The following is a 21,566-nucleotide window of genomic DNA, read 5'->3' as shown; positions in this document are numbered from 1 at the left end:
ATGTTTCTTGTTTTTTGGAGAAAACTCTTGCAGTGTCTGTATTTGTTTGTAGTGAAGGTTTATTGTGTCAATTAGGCCACGTCTGCCATCTTTACGTGGAAGGGTTAATCTTTCTATGGCTGATTTAGGATGATGTTGTTTATGCTTAGTAAGTGTTGTTCTTGTTTTTCTTTGGAGTTGTTCAAGATCTGTGAGAGTTCAATGTATAATACCAAAAGAATATGTGAGTACTGGAATGACATATGTGTTTATTGCTTTAACTGTGTTCTGCTGAGAATAGCATTTAACCTACTTTGGCATTCTTTAATTAATCTTTGCTTTATTTGTGAATGTTCTGTTAGTTTGGTCTGTTGGAATCCTAAATACTTGTAGAACTTCCATGAATCACATCTCCATTTCCAAGTGCAAAATTGCCTTCCTTCAGGACTCCTTTTTCTATGTGAAGTGTTTTGCATATGTCTAGGCTAAACTCCATTTGTTTAATCTTGGAGTATGAATGCATGATTTGTAAGAGTTGATGACATTGTTTTTGTGTGAATGCATAAAGTTTTATGTTGTCCATATACTGGTACATGAGATGTCACAATGTAAACTGTGTTGCTTTTACATGTCTGATGTTGTAACTATGTTGGATGTTGTTTAACATGTTGAATAATGAGTTTAGGGTTAAGCAGAACAAGAGAATATTTGGAGAATATCCTTAAAAAATTCCTCACCTAATGAATATTTGTTTGTTTGTATGTATGGAAGTATTATGAATCCTGAGATGTAGTGTTGTTCTCCAGTGCTGCATAGTGTTTTGGAAGAATGTAATGAATGATAGATGTATTTTGTATGTGTGTAGAATATGTAGCAGCCAACTGTGTGGAATGCTGTCGAATGCTTTTTTGTAGTCTATATATGCCATGTGTATGTTTCTGTGTTGTTTGTGTGCTTGCCGTAAAATGACTGAATCTATGAGTAACTGTTCTTTGCATCCCCTGTGATTTCTAGAGCAACCTTTTTGTTGTTATGTAAGAATGTTGTGTTCTTCAACATGTTTGTATATTTTGTTTGTGATACAGGATGTCATTAATTTGTAGTGTTGGAAGACATGTAATTGGTCTGTATTATGTGAAGTCTATGGTACTGTTGTTTTTAGGTTTCATGTAGGTGATGCCCCAAGTAAGAAATTTTGACGTCTTGTGGATTGATGATGTGTGTTAGGTGTTTAGCTAGTTATTGGTGCAGTGATGTAAACTTTTTGTACCAGAAATTGTGAATGTTGTCAACACAAGGTGTCTTCCAGTTATGTGTTCTGTTAACAACGTAGTGTATGTCATGTACATTTATTTCAGCACAGGGCATAGTTAGTATGTTATGCAAGTTTTTGTTTTCCTCCTCGATCCAGCTTGCATCAGCATTGTGTGTGACAGCACTGGACCAAACAGAAGGCCAATAAGTTGTGAGTTTCTCTTCTGTTGGTGTGCCACTGTGCTGTGCATCAGTGTTTGTTTTGGTACAAAGTTATGTGTAAAAGAATTTTTCATTGTTTGTAAATAATTTATTTTGTTGTTTTCATAGTGAACATGTTTTCTATTGTTTGAGTCTTCTGCTTCAGCTGTGAGTTTTTGTTTTAGTGTATCAATGTATTCTGTAATGTGTGTGTTGTGATGTTCATGTTTTGTTTGTGTTTTTATTTTCTTGAAAATGTTTTTGAGCTGTTTCTTTAATTTGGGTGTTATGTTGTTTTTAGTGTATTGTGTCAGCCTGCCTAATTGCTTTATAATGTCATTTATTTGTGTTTCTATTCTTCTTTGCCAGAGAGGCTCGTGATAGAATTGTGTTTTATGTGTATCTGTCTACAACTGTATTTTCAGTCCATGGTGTATCACTACTCTGACTGTCCCAGCATAAACTAATGTATGAATATCTGAGAGTGTAGAAATTAAATGAATGTAGTGTGGTTGTAAGTGAGTGTTTACATAATTTAGTGTTTTCCTACTAAATTAGATGTGTCAATTTTTGGTATTTGTGGTCTTTGTGTGGGATCTGTACCTGTATATTTAGTGAGTGTTTCCTGAAATAAAAATGAGAGCATATTAACTAAATCAATGTCTATGTTATCAGTGATGGATGAGGATGTGTCTGTAGTATCATTAGTAGCAGTTGTTATGCATGTGCTATTATCAGCACTTGTTGCTAGATTATTCTGGTAGGTTATGTGATCTTCATTAATGTTAAATGTTGATGTATTTGATCAGCAACCTGCTGTTTGATAAGTTCAAGTGTTGTTTGTGAGATAATGTTGTGTATAATTGTTCTTTTTTGATCAACAACCCTTTGTTTGGTGATGAGGTATAGATATTGTTGTGTGAATCTATGGTGTAGTTATTGTCTGTATGCTGTCATGTTTGTTTCAAGTCTTGTGATGGTGTAGTAAGTACAGATGATAAACTTGTTCATTTCTAATGTCCATTTCATCCGTTGGCATGATTTTCCAGCCTTTGTGGTCTGTAGATGCATTGCCACAGAAACACCAGGGCTTGGTTGGTTCCTCACATCTGTCGTTCCTCACATCTGTCGAGAGCATTGCAGTAGCCATGCTTGAGCTGGCACTGCTTTTATCACCAGTAATCAAAGGAGACTAGGGAGACTGTGGCTTATTTTTCGAATGTGAGTCTCTGCCTAACCCATGAATGCAGATCTTGTTAACCCAGGTGATGTCCAAGCCAGTATCACACTAAGACATGGCTTACCATGGTAAATATCTCCACAGAATGTGGGTGTGTCACACTTAGCTTCATTTCTCCCCATAGACCTTATTGGCATGGGTGTCCTTACCAGGAGCATGTGCTCCAGGCTGCATTGCTCTATGAATCAGTAAAATTACTGGCTCTCCCACCATAACCAGGTGAGAGAGTTATTATTATTATTATTATTATTATTTATGATACTACAATTCACTTAATCATCTACACACAACCTGATGCAGTGTAAAAAGAGTTTATTAAATTTAATATCCAATTAATAAACCTTTTAACAAAAATTGGCATTTAGCCATTTAAAATAATTAACAGAAGTTTTAAAATAAGAGTAAACTTAATAAAAATTTGAAAAAGTATAATATTCATTTGTTGTGAAACCATGAGTACTAGATTTTCTTTAGAAGTATAATATTCTAGAAATTTTTTATATATTAATACCCATGCATGTATATGAAATACATGACAATAATTTTCTAGTCATGCAAAATACAGATTCATGTCTGTAACAATTTATTTTTAATATATAAAATATTAAACAATTTGAAAAGCAGTAAAAGTTGTTTTATTCACAATAGTTGTATAAACATTTCTATATTTTCTGACAAATAATAATTATTGTCATATTATTACCATAAAATAACAAAAACAAAGCATAAAAACAAATATTAAACAAAAAAAATTCAATGATCACATAAAACATATTAAATCTAAAGTAAATATTCAAATAAAAATTTTGTATTAGAAATGTTTTGTTATGACTCTATTTGAAATACATATTAAATGATATAACATAATTTAGTAGATAACTATTTTTATATGAACAAAATTACTGCTCACAAACCTTTAACCGGTGCAAAGCACAAAGTATCTGTCGATGCAAATGTTTTTGGATCCCTCCTGGGTCCTTTTTTAAGCAAAGAATCGTTCATTACGATTATTTAAAACGAAAACCAGCCATTTGGAACAATTTTTCAAAAAATACGAAAAATATGGATTTTTCATATTTTTGAAAAATCGTTTCAAATGGCTGGTTTTCGTTTTAAATAATCGTAATGAACGATTCTTTGCTTAAAAAAGGACCCAGGAGGGATCCAAAAACATTTGCATCGACAGATACTTTGTGCTTTGCACCGGTTAAAGATTTGTGAGCAGTAATTTTGTTTATCATACTCCGATGTGTGGTGATTCTTTATTATTTTTATATGAATATATGTACTGAGTTTTAGATATAAATAAACCACTTAAGAGTTTCTTTAAAGAAATTTAATAATTCAGTAAAAAAAGTTATTTACATTCTGCACAGGGCCAGCACTATCTTATGGGCAAACTGGGTATTTGCCTGGGGCAGCAAATTTTAGGCATATTATTTTTTATTTTTCTGGTTGTTATATATAACAGAGGGAAAGTATGGCAATCAATCAAAAAATGACCACTCAAGAATTTTACATTTTTGGACTCAAGACACCATGAAACATCGAGATGCAAAAAAATTCGGGATTTTTCAATATGTACGAATGTTAGTGCATGCGTGTGTTTGTGTGGCACAATTTTTTTCATCCCCTTTGAAGCTTAATAACTCCTGTGCTTTTTGTCAAAAATTTCTAAAATTTTGCAGGAAGGTTTGTTTATTAGATGGATTGATGTTATTAAATTTAAAAGGTCAAGGAGGAGAGGTGATAAAGGGTGTATCTCAAATAGGGTCAGACTTAATGACCATTTTACTTGTTATTAGCATTTACAATTTTTATAAAACCTATCCCTACCCTAAAAATTAAGTTTCTTGCCATTTTATAATAGTTAAAAATATAAAAAGTTTTTAAATAAAACATAACAACAGGTGATGCCATCAAATGTTGCTGAAAAAGTTAAGCAACTTGTTGCTGGATTTTTTTAAAAATATTTTTAAACTTTTATTTATATTACACAGCATGAGTTAAATATTGATTGATGGAGCATGGTATGGCATTTCAGTTTATGTAAGAGTTAACATACTGTTAAAAACTTAAGTCTTTTACTCATAAAATCAGACAGACTAAGTATTCTATAATTGTGGAGTCTTTTCTTCTAAGATATTTTTGTTTTTTATTTACTGCAGTGATTCTCAACTTATTTTAACGCAAACAACACTATAAAACTATAGAATCTACTGAAGAACCTGTCCATATTTTGTCCCTATCAAACTACTCACTACACGCTTCACATATTACCCTACCAACTACAAGTTTCTGATACTCTAACCAAAAATATACATATTTCATTAATAGATAAAATAAAGTAAATCAAAAATGGAATAAAATGCCAGCAATTATTGTCTTTTAAAGCTAAAGTAAAGCTGCATTGGATTACCTGCACAGAATCAATGACTAAATGATTAATGTTAAATGTCTTACTTACAAATTTAGGGCTCATCTATAAATTCTTTCCATCATCATGCCTTTGCATCGTACAGAGCCCCTTACATCCTCTTGAAGGAACCTCAAGGTTCTTTAGTACCTACTTTGAGAAACACTGATTTAGCACAAATAATAATTTTATTTTACAAAATTTATTTGTTTAAAAGTTTATCATCGTGATTTTTAATTTCAAAATACAGTACATAGATAAATAAATTACCTATCAAAATTAACTGAAATAATGTATTTGCTTTTGAGTTAATTGCAACCTAAAATTTAGGAATTTAGCCAAAACTTTAATGTATATATGTACTGTACATTATATGTAATGTATATATAATGTATTCATCTATATTTGCAATTGAAAATAGAGTATTTGGAAAAGCAAGAAGCAATCTTTCAGATATTGATAAATATAACATATAGGCTAACAAATTAAATATACAGATTAAGTAAATGAATATCATCAAAGATATATATTTATACACAAACAACAATATTTAAACAACTGTATTAATCATGTTTTTCTAAAACATTATTAAGAAAATTAACATTTTAATTGCATTTTCATATGATAATAATTGTAACTAATTATATTTACATAATTTGTAAAAACTTTTTTGTAATTATACAATATGATATGTAAATGCAATAAATTAAGTTTATAATGCTATAAATGTATGTCAATGTTGAACAAAATTTGACAAGATATCAATGTGTTGAAATTAATGTCGATGTTTAAGTTTATTATATTGCAAAGACATGTTAATGTTAACTAAACTGACAAGACATCAATATTGAAGTCAATGTGTTGTTAGATATTATTTATATTAAAAATAATATATTAAAATAGGACAAAATCCTTTGCAATTGATGACTACTTGTAACAAGTGCTTATATTCGAAATATTTAACAAAGGGTTCGCTAGCAGAAAATTTTTCCCTGACAATCACCAACAAACGAAATGGAAGTTTTGGCTAGAAATAAATACAATACCTTTTCTTGCGATATATCTAATAATCAGTGGCGTATTTGGAACGTAACGAGCCCTGGGCGAAGACCAGGTAACAATAGTATATTAGTGTTGTCGATCTTTTTTTTTTTTAGGCAGAGAAATTTTTTACACCGAATGGCACTGCTGATAATACACAGATGTCATCATCTCTCGTAATACAATACCCTTTTTATTTCGCTGTCCATAGCCCGACACGTCTTCCACAGCCATCTTGTATTATCTCGTGTGCATGGGATTGTGGGATCTCTCTTATGACTGGATCTAGTTCCAAGAACTCTCGTGAATCGATCACGATTAAACCTTGTTTCGGTCGAGATTGAAACGGTTGAGAGAGATCGCACCAAGACATAGTACCCGGCCTTGCTCACAATCCAGATTGAAATGCTCGGTGCAAACGGGGTATAAGGCTCTAGTTTAGTAGTATTGCAGAGTATAATACATATATTTTAATATATTTTTTTAAAAAAAACAAACCCACTGAGAAATGTTCCGTGTGTTTAACAAGGTTCGGGAAACTGAAAATTTTAACAATGGGTTCGGGCAAACCCGTGCGAACCCGCTGAATATCACCACTGCTTGTAACCCCCTTGTAACAGGTAGCCTTAGCAATAAACTTTTTTACCTACCTACCTTCCTATCAACATTTTAATTGTGTTACTTTCTAACATTATATTAAAACATTATTTTAAGCAAAAATTTAGCAGAATAATTATTTAACCAAAAATAGTAATTTAATATTTAATACTACCATTTTTGGCTAACTCAATTAGTTTATTTGCCAAAAACTACTTCATTCAATTTTTGTCAGTAAAGATATTTGTTTAATTTATTATATAGAAAAATAATATCTTTTAACAAAAATATTTATTCTAAAACAAGAGAATACACTAAGAAAGACTTGAAATTTATGACAAATTAAATGAGAACGTATAAAACTATCAAAACAATAAATTCCAACTATACCAGAAAACTGGAATTGTACATGCAGATAAGAATTACACCTCAATGCAAAATTTTCAGCAAAAATTCAATATTCAAATGTTTTTGGCCACTAGGAGAAGTTAAGAGTTATATCAACAGGAAAATAACATCCTGAAGTATGTAAACACGAGGGTCATCAATGTGGAAGCATCTGTCCGATGTAGGTTGCAACGTAGATACGAGAAAAACTCAAGTGGATATTCAGATTGCAAAAACAACATCCCAAACCAAAAATTAGCAACATTATTGTTTGCTGGAACAACATTTCTCCTCCAGAATGTTTCCAAAAGACATTCCTATTCAAACTGATGTTCATTCCTCAACCTATGGCACCTAACCCACTCTCAGTTATACCAAATATGGAAAAATTACTATCTTCTGGAAATAATAAATGTCCAGACACACGCAAGGACTATCTTTGATGGAAGGCACTTTTTGTTATTGAAGAACACAAACATCAGCTGAAAGTTAAGTATCAGATCCCATGACATCACATTGGTCAAAGCTGATAAAAGTAAGGCAATTGTGATCATGAAGAGGTCTGTCTATGTCAATCTATTGCAACAGTACATAGTAAACATGCAATGTCAGCTCTCGGATGCCTCATATATAATGAAACTACAAAGTCATGTTAGTAGGTTCACATGCACTGACCTTGCGACAGCACTAGGCCTGCAACACACATTACTCAGCTCCCCGGACACCCCCCATCTGTTTGCCTTTGCCAAAACACACAAACCTGGTCAACAATTACATTCTGTGATTGACAAAGCCAGATCCCCAACATTCTTATTACATCCAAAAAAAGGGTACCTATGGGTAGCCCCATTTCAGGCAATTTCTGTGAACTTGTCTTGCGACAACTGGAAGAGCGGTTCTTAATAAACATCAAACATAATATCCTTATTTAACCCAATACATTAATGACATTTTAATTGTATGGAGAAGTAGACTGGATATTGGGATGTGTTAAAGGTGTTTAATAATAACAACTACGGATTAACACTAAAATTGGATCAAGAGAGCTACACCAATGTTAATTTCTTAGGCATCAAGATTCAAATAGCAGATAATAAATTCAACACCACAATTTACCGCAAATCTACTTACATCCCCCCCATTCATACCAGCCAATTCAGCTGACCCATGGTACTATAAAGCGTTCACCTTCCACATACTGGTAGCAAGAGCCTACTCGCATTCTATGAAGATGTCAGATACCAGCAAGGAACTAGAACATCTGAAACAAATTGCATCCAATCATGGATACAGCTGCACATTTATCAACACTCTATCATCTAAACATTTCGCTATGTCATCCAACACCAATACCAACAGAAGCTATTTGGGTAGTCCTAAGCTACAAACTGTCCCTTCATCACTTATACAGAAGAATTTCAAAAGATTTAAACATATATATAACATACAAAAGGAAATCCAACATTTTCCTCCTTCTGTCTAACACAAAGGATGGCACTGAGGACGCTTAAACACCAGGAGTATACCGCATTCCACTACATGACAATTCCACAGAGTAGTAACATATATAGAATCCACGTACAGATCATGCTTGAGAATTAAATTTAGACAAAAATATTTTGTTTTACAGTCAGGTGACTGTAAAACAAAATCCTCATCTTAATGTGAACACCAATTCTCTTTGGTTAAAGCAAATTTTGCCATTGCCCTGGCAAAATATGTCACAATGTTAATTTTCAGGAAATAAAACAAATAAAAATTTTACTAGAATTCATTAAACATAACTGTAAATTACCTTCACAACCCCCAGAAGTAATGATTATTTCTAATAATGATTTTATTATTCACATAGAAAAGTGTAAAAAGCAAAATAACACTTTAATAAATGTTCTATTTTGAGTAAAACAGATTTTCTTCTAGTAAGTAAAGACGAGTTCAACTTCTGATTGTAGAGAAATTCAAACATCAAACATTCATTTTAGCAGACAATTCTATCATGTTCAGAAAATAAAGGTTAAAGTTTAAGGGCACCCATCCCATTAAATGGATGTGGTCCCCATGCAAACATGTGCTAGTTTGCATATCAGAGATGCATACAGTGATGCCAGGTTTGGCTACTTTACACTAAATTTGGCACCTTGTTTACTCTTTTGACTCCAAAAACTATTGTTTACTTTCTTGAGCAATCTTCAACAAAAAAAAATCATGGATTTCTTTTAGCTTTGTTTTGTTTAACCACTCTGATATACTGTTCAACACTTAAATGGCAAATACTGTCTCCTCATTTTGTTTGATTTGAAAATCATTTAGAATATTAATTTGTTTTTGTAGATAAATTTAATTATATTTAAATTTATTTAGTAAATTAATTCAAAATATAATTTAGATATTTCAATTGCCTATTAATCCATAACTCCATAAATTATACAACCTTAACCTTGACCCTGAAAATCATTAATATAAATTTTCAATGAAGTGAACTAACTATTGTTCTCCTAACAATTTGTATTAATGTGAGTTAACTGTATTCTTATTCCTTTTCCATTAAAATATTACTTTGTATGTAGATATTATCATAATCATTTTTGCTTCTTTTCTATGTCTATTAAAGTGATTAAACTCAAAAATATTATTCTTAATATCAAAAGGAAAAATCTTTGAAAAGTGAACTTTTGAGCTGCAATTTGAAAAACTTGTAGACTTACAAATTCCTACTGTTGTCCGTCTGTCTTTCCTTAATCTTGAGAATGGAGTTAAATGAAAAACGAGGCCAGATATGGAAATCTTAGGGGCAGGAGGACCCAATTAACTATATACAAACTTCCAATGCAAACTGGAAGTCATGTTATTTCAATTCCAAAATTTTCCTCCAAAAGATGCTAGATAGTTGACCAGCACAACTGTATTGTTAAAGGAAAAGTATGATGTACAGGGGCAAGCCACTACTAATTTGAGGTGGAGAGCATATATTTTAAATTAAAAAAATTAAAAATATGATTAAAAATTGTAGCTCATTGTGACAATCTCACAATAAATAATTGATTGTGTTAATTAATTTTACTCTAACTAAAAATTATTAAAATACTTTCAGAGAAAAATTGATAGCCAATGAATACCTAGATACATCAAATAAAGATCAAGTCTGATATATATTAGTAGATAATTACCTTCTGATATGATTTATATCTCTATTTTATAAAGTTTCCTAAAATATAACAAAATATAATTAATAAGGAAAGAATTTATTAATAAAATTATTAAAGGTTTAATTTATTACATAGCATTACATAATAATTTCAGGGATTTAGACAGACAAAATTAACACTGTATCTGCAGATTAATTACACCAATAAGTCATCAGAATTTTATATAAATATAAATAAAATTTACCAATATAATAATCATTTCATTCAATATATTATCAGTATCTTATGTTTTCACTAAATTATTGAACTAATCACAAAAATCAAAATTATAAATAAAAACATAATTTATACAATCTCCACGAAATTTCTCGAAAGACTGAAATATTCAAAACATTTAAAAGAGGGATGGCAATTAATTTTAAAGAAATGAAGCCACTAGCAACTGCATAGAGAGCATTTTTAAATTTTTCTTCTTTTTAAAAACACACATTCTATTAGTTCTATGTGATGTAAACCTGAGGATGACTGTTAAAGATGGAAAACATTTGTTTTTCATTTAATTAAATCTACAGTTCTTCATGCTGGTTTGTCAGTAATTATGTAGTTTTATTATTATTTTTTTTTTTGAAGACATAATTTAATTATGTTCCATAAGCAGTATACAGTAAGCTATAGAAAGTTAATGCATTTATTTGTAAATTTCCATTTATCTGAGATTTTGATAGAACATAATGTATATTCAATTCACCTCTAATAATCAGACCATCAGATAGAAATACAAATTAATTTCACTGCAATTTATATTTATAGAATTTTTAATTGGAAGGATAAAAATATGAAGAGGCTAATTGCAGAAATTGAACAAATTGATATATCTCATCAGGAAATAAGTGTCACTTTAATGAGCACCATATTATGACTATTTTGACATTCTTCAATTTTATATTCATTCTTAACATATTTAATAATTCATAAATATTGCATATATTAATTTAAGGGATTCAAAATTAAATAATAATTTTTCTGTAAGTTATTTGGATAAAACTATCTTCTTACATTTCCCGAGTAAAACATAGAGTATCTTTGACTTGTAATGTAACCTTCCAGATTCCTTTATGATTATACATAATTAAGTATTATTATTATTGTTATTGATAATTAAGTTTTTACAAAAAAAGAAATTTTATTTCCATAATAATTCTAAAATATTTGAAATCCTAATTATCTAACCAACTTATATGTGAATACCATAGTACATAATGTTACAATAAAAAATGGCTTTAGAAGAAAACTTGAGAAAATGTTGAATCACAGTTCTATTGCACCTATAGCTTTGTGTTTATATATATAGATTCATACAGTAAATCTATTATAATTCTTTAATCATAATTTGAGCACTTAATTTATTTACTCGAATATCTACTTATAATTTTCACAGACTATCGTATTAGATTTTCAATGTGTAAACAAATGATAGTGAAAATTTAACACGAAATAATTATTTCATAAACAAGTAAGAATATATTTTTAAAAAAAACTAATTTCCAAAATATATTCTCATCTACTGACTTATACTTAAAACATAAAAATATTATAAAAATTAATGTTTTCCTAAATATTAAAATATAAACATTTTATACATTTTAAATGTTAAGAGAATAAATTATAAAACTTCATTTTCTGACCATTTTATACATTTTAAAGTTTTTTATACAAACTAACTACTCTAGAAGAGTGCTAAAAGAATCATTTATACAAACGTTTCTGACATTTTATCTTCATCAAACACGAATCACTTCTTTTAATCCAGTTAACTTTTAATACGATAATTGTTTTTGGCTATTATAACTTTATAATCTTAAAGGAGTAATTTATTTATCATCGATGTCTAATTAAAGAAATTTAAAATACACTCTCGAAGATCTCTAAATCACACGAACGACAAAAACGCAGGCCACAACCGCAACGTTTCGTTCAACGGGAAACAAAAATTACTAGAATAATTACTAACAATAACGTAGTAATTATTCTAAGAAATTTTTCTTCTCATTAAAAATAAAAACATTTTAATTTAAAATAAGAGTTACATAATATTAGAGAAGAGCAAATCAAAATTAAGGTTCCAAATGATTTATTTGTGAAATTACAATTTAAAAATGCCTAACATTTCAACTAGTAAGAAGGAAATGAAAACTTTTAAATTCTAAACCGTAATACAATTCTTCTATAAACAATTAAATTACATTCTATGGAAGAAATAAAGAAATTAGGGCATACCGAGTTCTATTTCTATTATTACACTTAAAAGCAAAAGCTTAAGATGAAGATATATGTTTATTGTTTTGATTACATATTTTTTAAAATGCGACATATTTCATTTTTTGCCGATATTTTTGCATTACAATGTATTTTAAAGACGTCTTTGCTATAAACGACGACGAATTATTGACAAATTTTAAAAAATGATTAAAGTTATCAAGAAATAAAATGATGGTAATAAAAAAAGAAAGTTGTGTAATATTTCTTTTTAAAATGTTGGCTTATTTTGTGTTTGTTTTGATTGATTTTTGTAGTTTTTGATGATTTGTTTTGATGTTGCGTTGAGTAATGAATGAATTGTCATTGATAAATGTAGCAAGAAACACTTGAACAATAACAAGCCAGATGCCATTAACGTATGCGTCAAATTGATTTATATTAAATGTTAAGAGTTTTTTTATTAGTTTAACTTACATTTTTTCCGATCGATTGCCATTTTTAACAATAAATGTTGCAATAATTAAGACAACCACTTCGTTCACAGAAATAGGGAACGGATGGATTCAGATGGACATGAAATTACGGAATCTCTCAAGTGCCGTAACACTTAGTTGGTTTCACATTTAACCAATATTATAAATTATTTTTAAAATGTCTCGTATTCATTTATTATTATCAAATATTAATTTTTTAATATTAATATATATTAAGATATTGTATAATGTGTAAATTTATTTCTTACTAAAGTGGAATAAATAAGCGTAAATTTTTAAATGTTGCCAGATTTGAAGAATTTAGGCATCAAAAGTAACCAATGAAGAATGGGTTAATTTATACATTTTTAGCGCTAAAATTTAAATGTCAAGGTGCTGACAGCTGGAAGAAGTATAACTAGAACGGCGGTTCTGTATTGAGATATATATAATCTCTCTGATGCAATTTGTCCGCCGTGTCATCGGAGGTTTCTGGTCGTATTGCGTTTAAAATGCCGACGAATTGTCTGGTTTTCGCCTTCAATAATATAAATTAATTATAAACCCCGGTTACACGTTTCACGGATAAATAAGTGTTTTATATGTTATTTAACTTTGTCTTTTAAGGAATATGAAATACATTTATATAGTTTTAGTTGAAAAAAAAACAATATCCGCTTTCTCCTAGTAAAAATATGATGATATTTCTGAAGTAGTTTTTCGTTGGTTTTAACTTACCGCATAATTTGACTGCCGGATGGCCGAGAGGTCAGGTGGCAGCGTACCGCTCTGGGGACCCGAAATCGAATCCGACGGGTCAAAAAACCCCCAGAAATTTTTCGGGAGTTGGCCCGTTCGAATATGTCGGGCCCCGTCCCTCACTACCCGGTCGCCCCATTATGGGCCTAGCCGAACCCACAATGGGCTTGCTAAAAAAGAGGCCTTCTTAGTTCCCACGGGGCGGAAAGAGTTAAAGAAAACTTACCGCATAACATGAAATGATATGAATTAATATCAGTTGATGAAATTACTATTTATGAGAATTATTAAGCTTCTTTCAAATATTCGTATTTTCATTTCAAACCAATTAATATACGTTATCAAAACGGATCACAGCTATCGAGTGTTTTTACTTTAAATTTTTGAAAAATATTTTAATATAATACAATGTAATAATAATTCAACATATAATAACATAGCGTAACATAACATATAATAACAATTCAAAGACATTTTTATTAGTTAATGGTTCCCTTGAAAAAACTAAATAATGGCAGATTATTTGTCGTTTGTTCTCATTTAATATATTTTCTTGGTAACTGACATCAACTAGTAGCATTTAAAAGCTTTCAAAAGTGATTTCAAATATTTTAAATAAAGTAATACCATTGCTACAGTAATATTCCATACTCCATAACAAATAATGTCAGAAAAACTGCAGAATATCACAAATTTTTTCAAATGAACTATTAATAATCTGCATAATGTATCTGAAGTAAATATTTTAATACGTATGTTTCAAGAATTTCTTTAACTCTCTGCAGATAATGTGTAGAATTTTATTTGGGTTAAGTTCTTTATTAAACTTCACAGTGGGTGAACAAAATCGTTTCCCACACACACACAGCAAAACCCAAATTTTAAGGTTCCCTGAATCAAAAAATGCTAAAAACCTTAGTGGTCACTTTTTGACCACTCGCCATACTTTTCTTCTGTTAATTAACCGATTACCCACTGTACTTTTACTTATATGTATGATGGAAACACCATGTATTGTATATAGTGCACTTCAGTTGTGTTTGAAAGGCGTTATTTTAAATTAAAGATTTCCCTTGTTGCTGGAATTTTAATACTTTTAATTTCATTAACTTTCTTCATTGAAAAATAAACCATCAATTTCTCGGTCACATTAAAAAGTTTGGTGGCGCCATCTATTATTATATTTAATTAAAATATTTGTTATATTTTTAAATATTATAAAATGGCAGAAAGCATAATCTTGTGGATACAGACGAGTTTTATAAAGAAATTGTAAATGCCAATAACGTGTAAAATCGTCGCTAGAGATTTACACGATCCCCATTATCTTTCCACTCCTTTCCAGCCTAGAAAGGAAGGTCGATCGCCAGGAATGTATTGTCTGGAACACAAAACTAATAAATGGTGGTCCCTGTTTGTCTTAAAATATTAATAATAGAATGTATTTAACAAATTATTTCAGTTTTAGAATTAATAAATCACAGGAGGGACAATCGTAAATTACTTATCAGCAGTTTATAATAAATTTAAATTTGATTTTGTACTCGACTTTTTCAACGAAACATCAATACACTTTGGGTTTTATTACATTTTTGGAATTAAATGTTTTCTGTACATTATGTGTATGTATTATTAACTATGTCCATTATAAATTTACCTTGAAAAAATAAATGGTGCCCGTCGTCCGGCCGGTATTCTAGAATGTGCTCTTAGGTATAAAAAGGTTGGGGACCCCTGGTCTATGCACTCGGTCATTGATGGGTTCACGGCTTTCATAACCGTGTAAAGTAAAATATTTTGTTATATTGTATATTTAGCTATTAAAAAGTGTACTCGAAAATTATATAATGAAAAGTAAAACAAAAACAATTTATTCATAGTAAAATTTTGTAGTTTATTTTTTGTAAATTATTTATTTATTTATTTTGCAAGTTCATTTTAAAAAATTTATCAGCTACAAACTAAATTAGAATCAAAAAATTTTGTTATACCAAAATAAATCAAGTTTAGAAAATTGAGCTTCTGAAATTTCTTCCTAACTCAGTTGAGTTTTGTATAATTTTTGTTAAATTGTTTATTTTAGAATTAATCCAATTAATTTATACGGAGAACTTTTGTTTGGCGCATTCGGGACATAAGATGTCAGATCCATCGAAGATGAAGCCTTTTCCAACCATTGATCTTTTACACATGCCGCACAGAAAACAATCGTTGTGCCAATTTCGATCTTCAAAAGATATAAAGCGTGTTCCTCCGATGCCTAGAAGATAAGTAGATTTGATACTTCACTTACGATAATTATGATTATTAATCTACTAACACGAATTAGAGAAACCGACCTGTAATAGGACTGTTGCAAGCGTAGCATCTCTTGGCAAATAATTCTCCGAAACATTCGGCACAGTATGGTTTTTCGTCTTTCGAAGTAAAACGCTCTCCAGCTAGACACGTTTGGCAATTTATGCAACAGAAACATTCCCGATGCCACGGTTCGTTGCGATATGTGACACCACCCGTAGTTATTATTTGGTTACATTTGATGCAACGTGTAGAAAACTTCTGCTCGTAGCATGTGGTGCAAAAAATATCATTATCTCTGGGGATAAAGCTTTTAGTTCCAATGGGATTTTTGCAAACGACGCAACAGAAACATTGTTCGTGCCACTGTTTTCCCTTATATTCCATTTTCTTTGTACCTGTAACAATGATCAAATTTGATGAGTCTAATTACGTTAATAATGGAAAACTGTTAACGATTCCAAATTAGCAATATTTTTTACCTGCACGAAATATTTCTCCACATTCATCGCATCTGATAGCAAAAGCAGCGTCGTAACAACTTGTGCAATAAACTTTATCAGCTTTTGAACCGAAAGGTTTGTTTATCAATGAATTATTGCACTTGCTGCATAAAAAGCAATTTTCGTGCCAATGTTTACCCTTATAAGAAAGATCCTGGAAAAAATGTTAGACTTAATTACAAATTTTTGTAAAAAAAATTTGCGATGATTTTACCTTCGAATCTACACCAATGGAACGCCCACACTCGTCACAGGTGTTGGAGAACAATCTCTCATAGCAACGAACACAATAGGGATGCTCGTCACGCAATACATATCGTTGTCCTGTCAGAGAATCGTCACATTTCCAGCAGCAGAAATGAGTAGTGTGCCAATCTTTGGACATGGCTTTGGTGTATTCTCCGGCAAAGATTAACTAAAATTTAACGGCAAAAAATTATTTTGATATTCTAGATTCATGATAAAGCTTAGAAAAAATTGATAACTTCATCGACCTCATCGCAGGCTGCACACCGGGGTCGGATCTGTTCCGCGTAATGACGTTCGCAATATATCTTTTTATCCTTTATGCAGCAAGCCAAATCCACCAGCAGCTCTTTACAAACAAAACAGACGAAACAAGATGGATGGAAAGGATATCTCTCACCTAATCTAGGAGCAATCACTGCTATATCTCCAGAAATCATACTCCCTTCACATTGATAACATTCCTTAAAAATAATAATTATTTATAGTAAAGAATAAAAAGATTTTAAAACAAATACTGTTTATTCTCACAAATGTCTGTTCCGAAATGCTTTTGACATAGGCAATGTCAAGTGCGGTTCTCTGTCGTTCTTTGATGAAATCTGCATATTGTTGTTGATATTCCTTTCCTAAAAATTTACAATAACGCGGAGAAAAATCTTGCTTGGGTAGTTGAGCGATGAGTTGTTTTTCACGATATTTCTCCCCAAGAGTTCCGAGCCGAGGTACTTTTTGAGAGGGAATTTGAACAAAGTATTCTTGGATCTATAATTTTAGAAGATGTTTAATGATATAAAATCATAGTTTTCTAATACCAAAAACAAGAAATTTACTTTATCCTTAGATAAATCAGATGGCATCCAGGCGTATCCTTCTTCCAAGGCATTCCGTTTAAATGACGATTTGTTCGATTGTCGTGGATCTTTCAGACCTATTCTATCTCGGACGTTCACAATATCATTATGATAGATATCATGACATTCACGTTCGCATTTACAGTTATCGCAGATAGTTCTATAAGAAAAGTTATTATTCATAATATAATCTGTATAATTATAAAAAAAAAATTGCGGCAGCAACAATACTTCACCTCCATGGATGTGGTTTGAATCCTATGCAATTATTTTTGCAGTCTAAACATCGTTGCCCCTCATCTATTTCTTGAATTAATACGTCCTTCGAAAATAAAATAATAGCAAAAACTTATATATAAATAATAAATCAGCAGTTTTTCATGAATTATTGACAAAAATCTTACAAATCCCAATTTAAATATCATTAATATAAATAGTTGACAGCCTGATGACCGAGCGGTCAAGGTGGCAGCCTACCGATCAGGGAGACCCGGGGTCGAATTCGGTCGGGTCGAAAAATACCCAGGAATTTTTCGGGGGATAGTGCGACCTGATATTTCGGTCCCCGTCCCTCACCATCCGACCACCCCATTACAGATCTAGCGGAACCCATAAAGGGCTTGCCAAAAGAGATCCACTTATTACTCACAGGGGGGAAAGTTAGAAAAAAATTATATATAAATAATTACGGAATTAGAGTTAAATAAATGAAGCCTACCGAGATTCTATCATCCCTTCTCTCCATTATCCTTAATCTGCTTGTTTAACAAAAACTTCACTTTTATATACAAGCAAAAAGAAACCGACTAAAAGTTTTTTGATTGTTTTCTGATTGTTATTTGTTGTTATTGCACGCAGTGCTGTTTGCTAATTGTTATATTGATATTTCAATCAATGCTTAACAATGAAAAGTTCGAAATTCATTATAACTGTAAAGTAAGCGTTAAAAATATCACACTCTAATCTTCGTAATTTCCCAACTTTTTTCGTGTATTTCTATTTATTATTATTTTATTTTATTTTTAGTCTTTTTCCATCCTGTGAGAGTCTTAGTGCCCACAGGAGAAGGCCGGATGTCCGAGCGGTCAAGGTGGCAGCTTACCGCTCTGGGGGACCCGGGTTCGAGTCCGAACGGGTCCCCCAGAGGTTGGTCCGGCCTGGCCGAACCCATAATGGTCTTACGAAAAGAGGATCTCTTAGTGCCCACAGGGCGAAAAGAGTAAAAAAACAAAAAGTGCCTACAGACGGCCGAATCGTGAGGGACGGAACTCAATATATCCGAGACAGCCTGACATGAGAAATTGTTAGAGTGGTTTGCAGGATCCCATCTTGGGATCGAATCCTGGAGACCCGGAAGGTCTATCGCCTCGGTCACACGGCCACGAGAAAGGACATCTTGTAGTAAAACACTTGCTAGTAACATTACTATTTAAATGCCACAATCCTGCATACGAACAATAAGTGCAATAGCATAAAACTTGCATCTATTAGCATTCAGCAAATTAAATTAAACCTATCTAGGCATGTCTAGAAATCGCAATGTTTTTTTCAAACATTACACTCAATTGTATTTGCTTTGCACTAATTTGTACTGTGTTTGGAGACAATCAGATGGCCGAGGTAGTTAAAGTACCAGCCAAGCGCTCGGTTCTTACCATTACGAGCGTGCGATATATACAAGTCGAAACGTCACCATTATCTTGACAACTATGCTCCTGGCGGTCGTCTGATTCGCGCGAGTCTGACAAGTTGACTCGCGCGCTAAACAGGATCCTTCGAACGCGCGCATTAGATAGTAGGTCATAATCGGCCTCTAAATACAGACCACGATTGCAAAAGTTCCATCCATTTGTAGTAGCCTAGTTATTTCGTAGGCTTAATAAAGGTTTTTACCGTTTATAAGAATATTGGATGCGTTTACTTCTGAGCTAATTTTACTGTCAGCAGACTCAACCTGTGTACTTTTGTCCGAGCGCCGCGTTCATTGGCGTTCATTGGAGTTGTGTGACGTCATTTTTAACGAAATTAGTAAGCTGGAAGTGCTAGCTAGTTCGCTGTTCAGCTTTGCGCTAATTCAGTATGGCTGCTCGCATGAAGAAATTACTTTCTGTACAAATTAATGAAAATAGAATTATTTTTGGAAAAATAAACGGCTGAAAGTATTTTTATTGGTAAATTTCAATTATTTGTTGTATAAAATGTTTACAATAATTTTTTTATTGTAAGGTTCAATAGCTTTAGATGAGTTTTTGGGTAATACTATAGATTACTCCCTATGGAATTTCGTGTGTTTGGGTATATATCTGAACTCAGAGGACCGAGACGAGTTCAACGATACTCTACTTTTGGACCGGAGACGAAAAATAAAAGTTATCATACTTTTTTCCGGCGATCGCGCGATGATAGAGAGTCGCGTCGCTCTCCGCTAAGTCGGCCTCGCTATCGCGATCGGGAGTCCCGTCGCTTGCCGTTAAAATTGCCTTTAGTAAACGTTCCCCCCTTTTTTTTACTTTGTTCAAGAACTACCGTGAATCGATCACTAGTTTAGCACATGGCGGCGTGTAGTGGCGCCCATACGAGAGGTCACTCGGGCCGCCATGTTCGCTGCCATACGTAACATTAACCGAAATGGCGATCGCGCAATGATCGGAAGTCGCGTCGCTCTCTCCGCTCTCGTATCGCGTGTTTAACGCTCCGGGAGATGACCGTAGTCCGACGTCATGGTTTGCAGTCTTTACCGCAAGATGGCAATACTAGCAACTACGGTGCCGTCTGCATGAGAGCATTAAAAAAGTATGGTAACTTAAAAAGTGTGATAACTTTTTTATTTTTCGTCTCCGGTCCAAAAATAGGGTACCGTTGAACTCGTCTCGGTCCCCTGAGTTCAAATATATAATCAAAGTCCTGAAATTCCATAGGGAGTAATCTATAGTACACCCGAGTTTTTTCATAAACAAATGTGAAAAAAAATTAAGTTCGATTCACTGTTTATGATTAAAAGTGAAGTTTACCTTACATGCGTTTGGAATCTTCAAGTGTTAAACAAAAGGCTAAAAGAACATATGTATGACATCAGTAAAGGACACTGCAGTACCACCTTATCTAGAATGGCACAAACAGAGGGATCAGTAATTAATTGGAATGAAGCCAAAGTTATCAAACAAGTACGCTCACCATCGTTAAAATTAACCATGGAAAAATTTGAAATATACAGATCAGGGACAACAGGTAGATGTTTAAACTATAAAGACGCCACGAATTTGCCAACAGCGTGGAAATTCATGATTGACAAACACTACATATAATCAATTATACAGCATATGCTCATCCCATATAAAACATAGATATATATTGTTTGTTAGTGCATTTTGTGTTAGCTTACGTCCTTCAAGTTATTATTTAGTGGATCCGTAAGCTTATTTAATTAATTTTATTATTGTTATTTTACATGGAATGTTCCAACGGTTTAAAAAAAAAAAAAAAAAATTTGAAATATGTCGCGCATATACATTCGAACCTAGAACCTGTGCAAGATAACATTCCAAAAGTTAAATTGCCTGAAGATGACCTGTTGAACAGGTGGAAAACGTTTGCAATATATTACTAATTTCTCAGAGACATAAGGTGTCTGAGTAATAGTAAAAGTAATTGTTCTAAACAATGTTTGAAATTCATATATAGTATTTCCAGATCGTATACACTTTTATGAATAAAATACAGCAAAGTACATAAAAAACAAGTTTCAATTCGTTCAATAGAAAATATACTTTACCAGTTCTTCCATCCTCCGTTTTCTTCTCAAATACGTAACGTAACTGTCAATTTTTTTAAAAAGAACAAGTGGCGCCACCTAATTAAAATTCAAAACAGTTTATTACTAATGCTTAGTTCACACTGAGAGAATAACGAAAGC

The 21,566-nt window shown here is 31.9% G+C and overlaps 3 protein-coding genes across 9 annotated transcripts in view; 1 reads left to right on the top strand and 2 right to left on the bottom strand.

Moving 5' to 3' along the window:
- Megf8 (multiple EGF like domains 8) overlaps positions 1-13,131 on the bottom strand; it is a 106,104-nt gene extending 92,973 nt beyond the window's left edge. The window contains exons 1-3 of one of the 7 annotated variants that reach the window (XM_067277617.1): positions 12,995-13,109; positions 10,283-10,320; positions 5,142-5,243 (exon numbers count right to left, since the gene is read on the bottom strand). The gene's annotated coding sequence lies outside the window, so the exon portion shown is untranslated. Of the gene's footprint in view, positions 1-5,137; positions 5,244-10,282; positions 10,321-12,994 lie in introns of all 7 variants that reach the window. The other 6 variants (XM_067277619.1, XM_067277622.1, XM_067277616.1 and 3 more) reach the window with 6 other exon arrangements.
- Rab14 (RAS oncogene family member Rab14) overlaps positions 1-21,566 on the top strand; it is a 191,256-nt gene that overhangs the window by 79,476 nt on the left and 90,214 nt on the right. The gene's annotated exons all lie outside the window — the stretch shown is intronic.
- On the bottom strand, positions 15,749-18,472 carry LOC136981305 (four and a half LIM domains protein 2-like). The gene is made up of 9 exons (XM_067277603.1): positions 18,372-18,472; positions 17,890-17,975; positions 17,633-17,813; positions 17,331-17,564; positions 17,048-17,263; positions 16,768-16,968; positions 16,533-16,707; positions 16,092-16,448; positions 15,749-16,012 (listed from the first exon to the last, which is right to left on the bottom strand). Exons 1-9 carry the CDS (start codon positions 18,396-18,398, stop codon positions 15,852-15,854), a joined length of 1,638 nt encoding a protein of 545 aa, XP_067133704.1. The 5' UTR covers positions 18,399-18,472; the 3' UTR covers positions 15,749-15,851.

Source organism: Centruroides vittatus, unplaced genomic scaffold (genome assembly GCF_030686945.1).
Source record: "Centruroides vittatus isolate TY-2023 unplaced genomic scaffold, ASM3068694v2 contig_751, whole genome shotgun sequence".
Lineage (NCBI taxonomy): Eukaryota > Metazoa > Arthropoda > Arachnida > Scorpiones > Buthidae > Centruroides > Centruroides vittatus.
This window is presented reverse-complemented; position numbering and strand designations above follow the sequence as displayed.

Coding starts and splice junctions, on each gene's coding strand:
- LOC136981305 (XM_067277603.1), bottom strand. CDS start 18,398: ATGGAGAGAAGGGATGATAGAATCTCG. Junction 17,565..17,632: donor CTGATTTATCTAAGGATAAA/GTAAATTTCTTG, acceptor CTAAAATTATAG/ATCCAAGAATACTTTGTTCA. Junction 16,013..16,091: donor TTGCAACAGTCCTATTACAG/GTCGGTTTCTCT, acceptor CTTATCTTCTAG/GCATCGGAGGAACACGCTTT.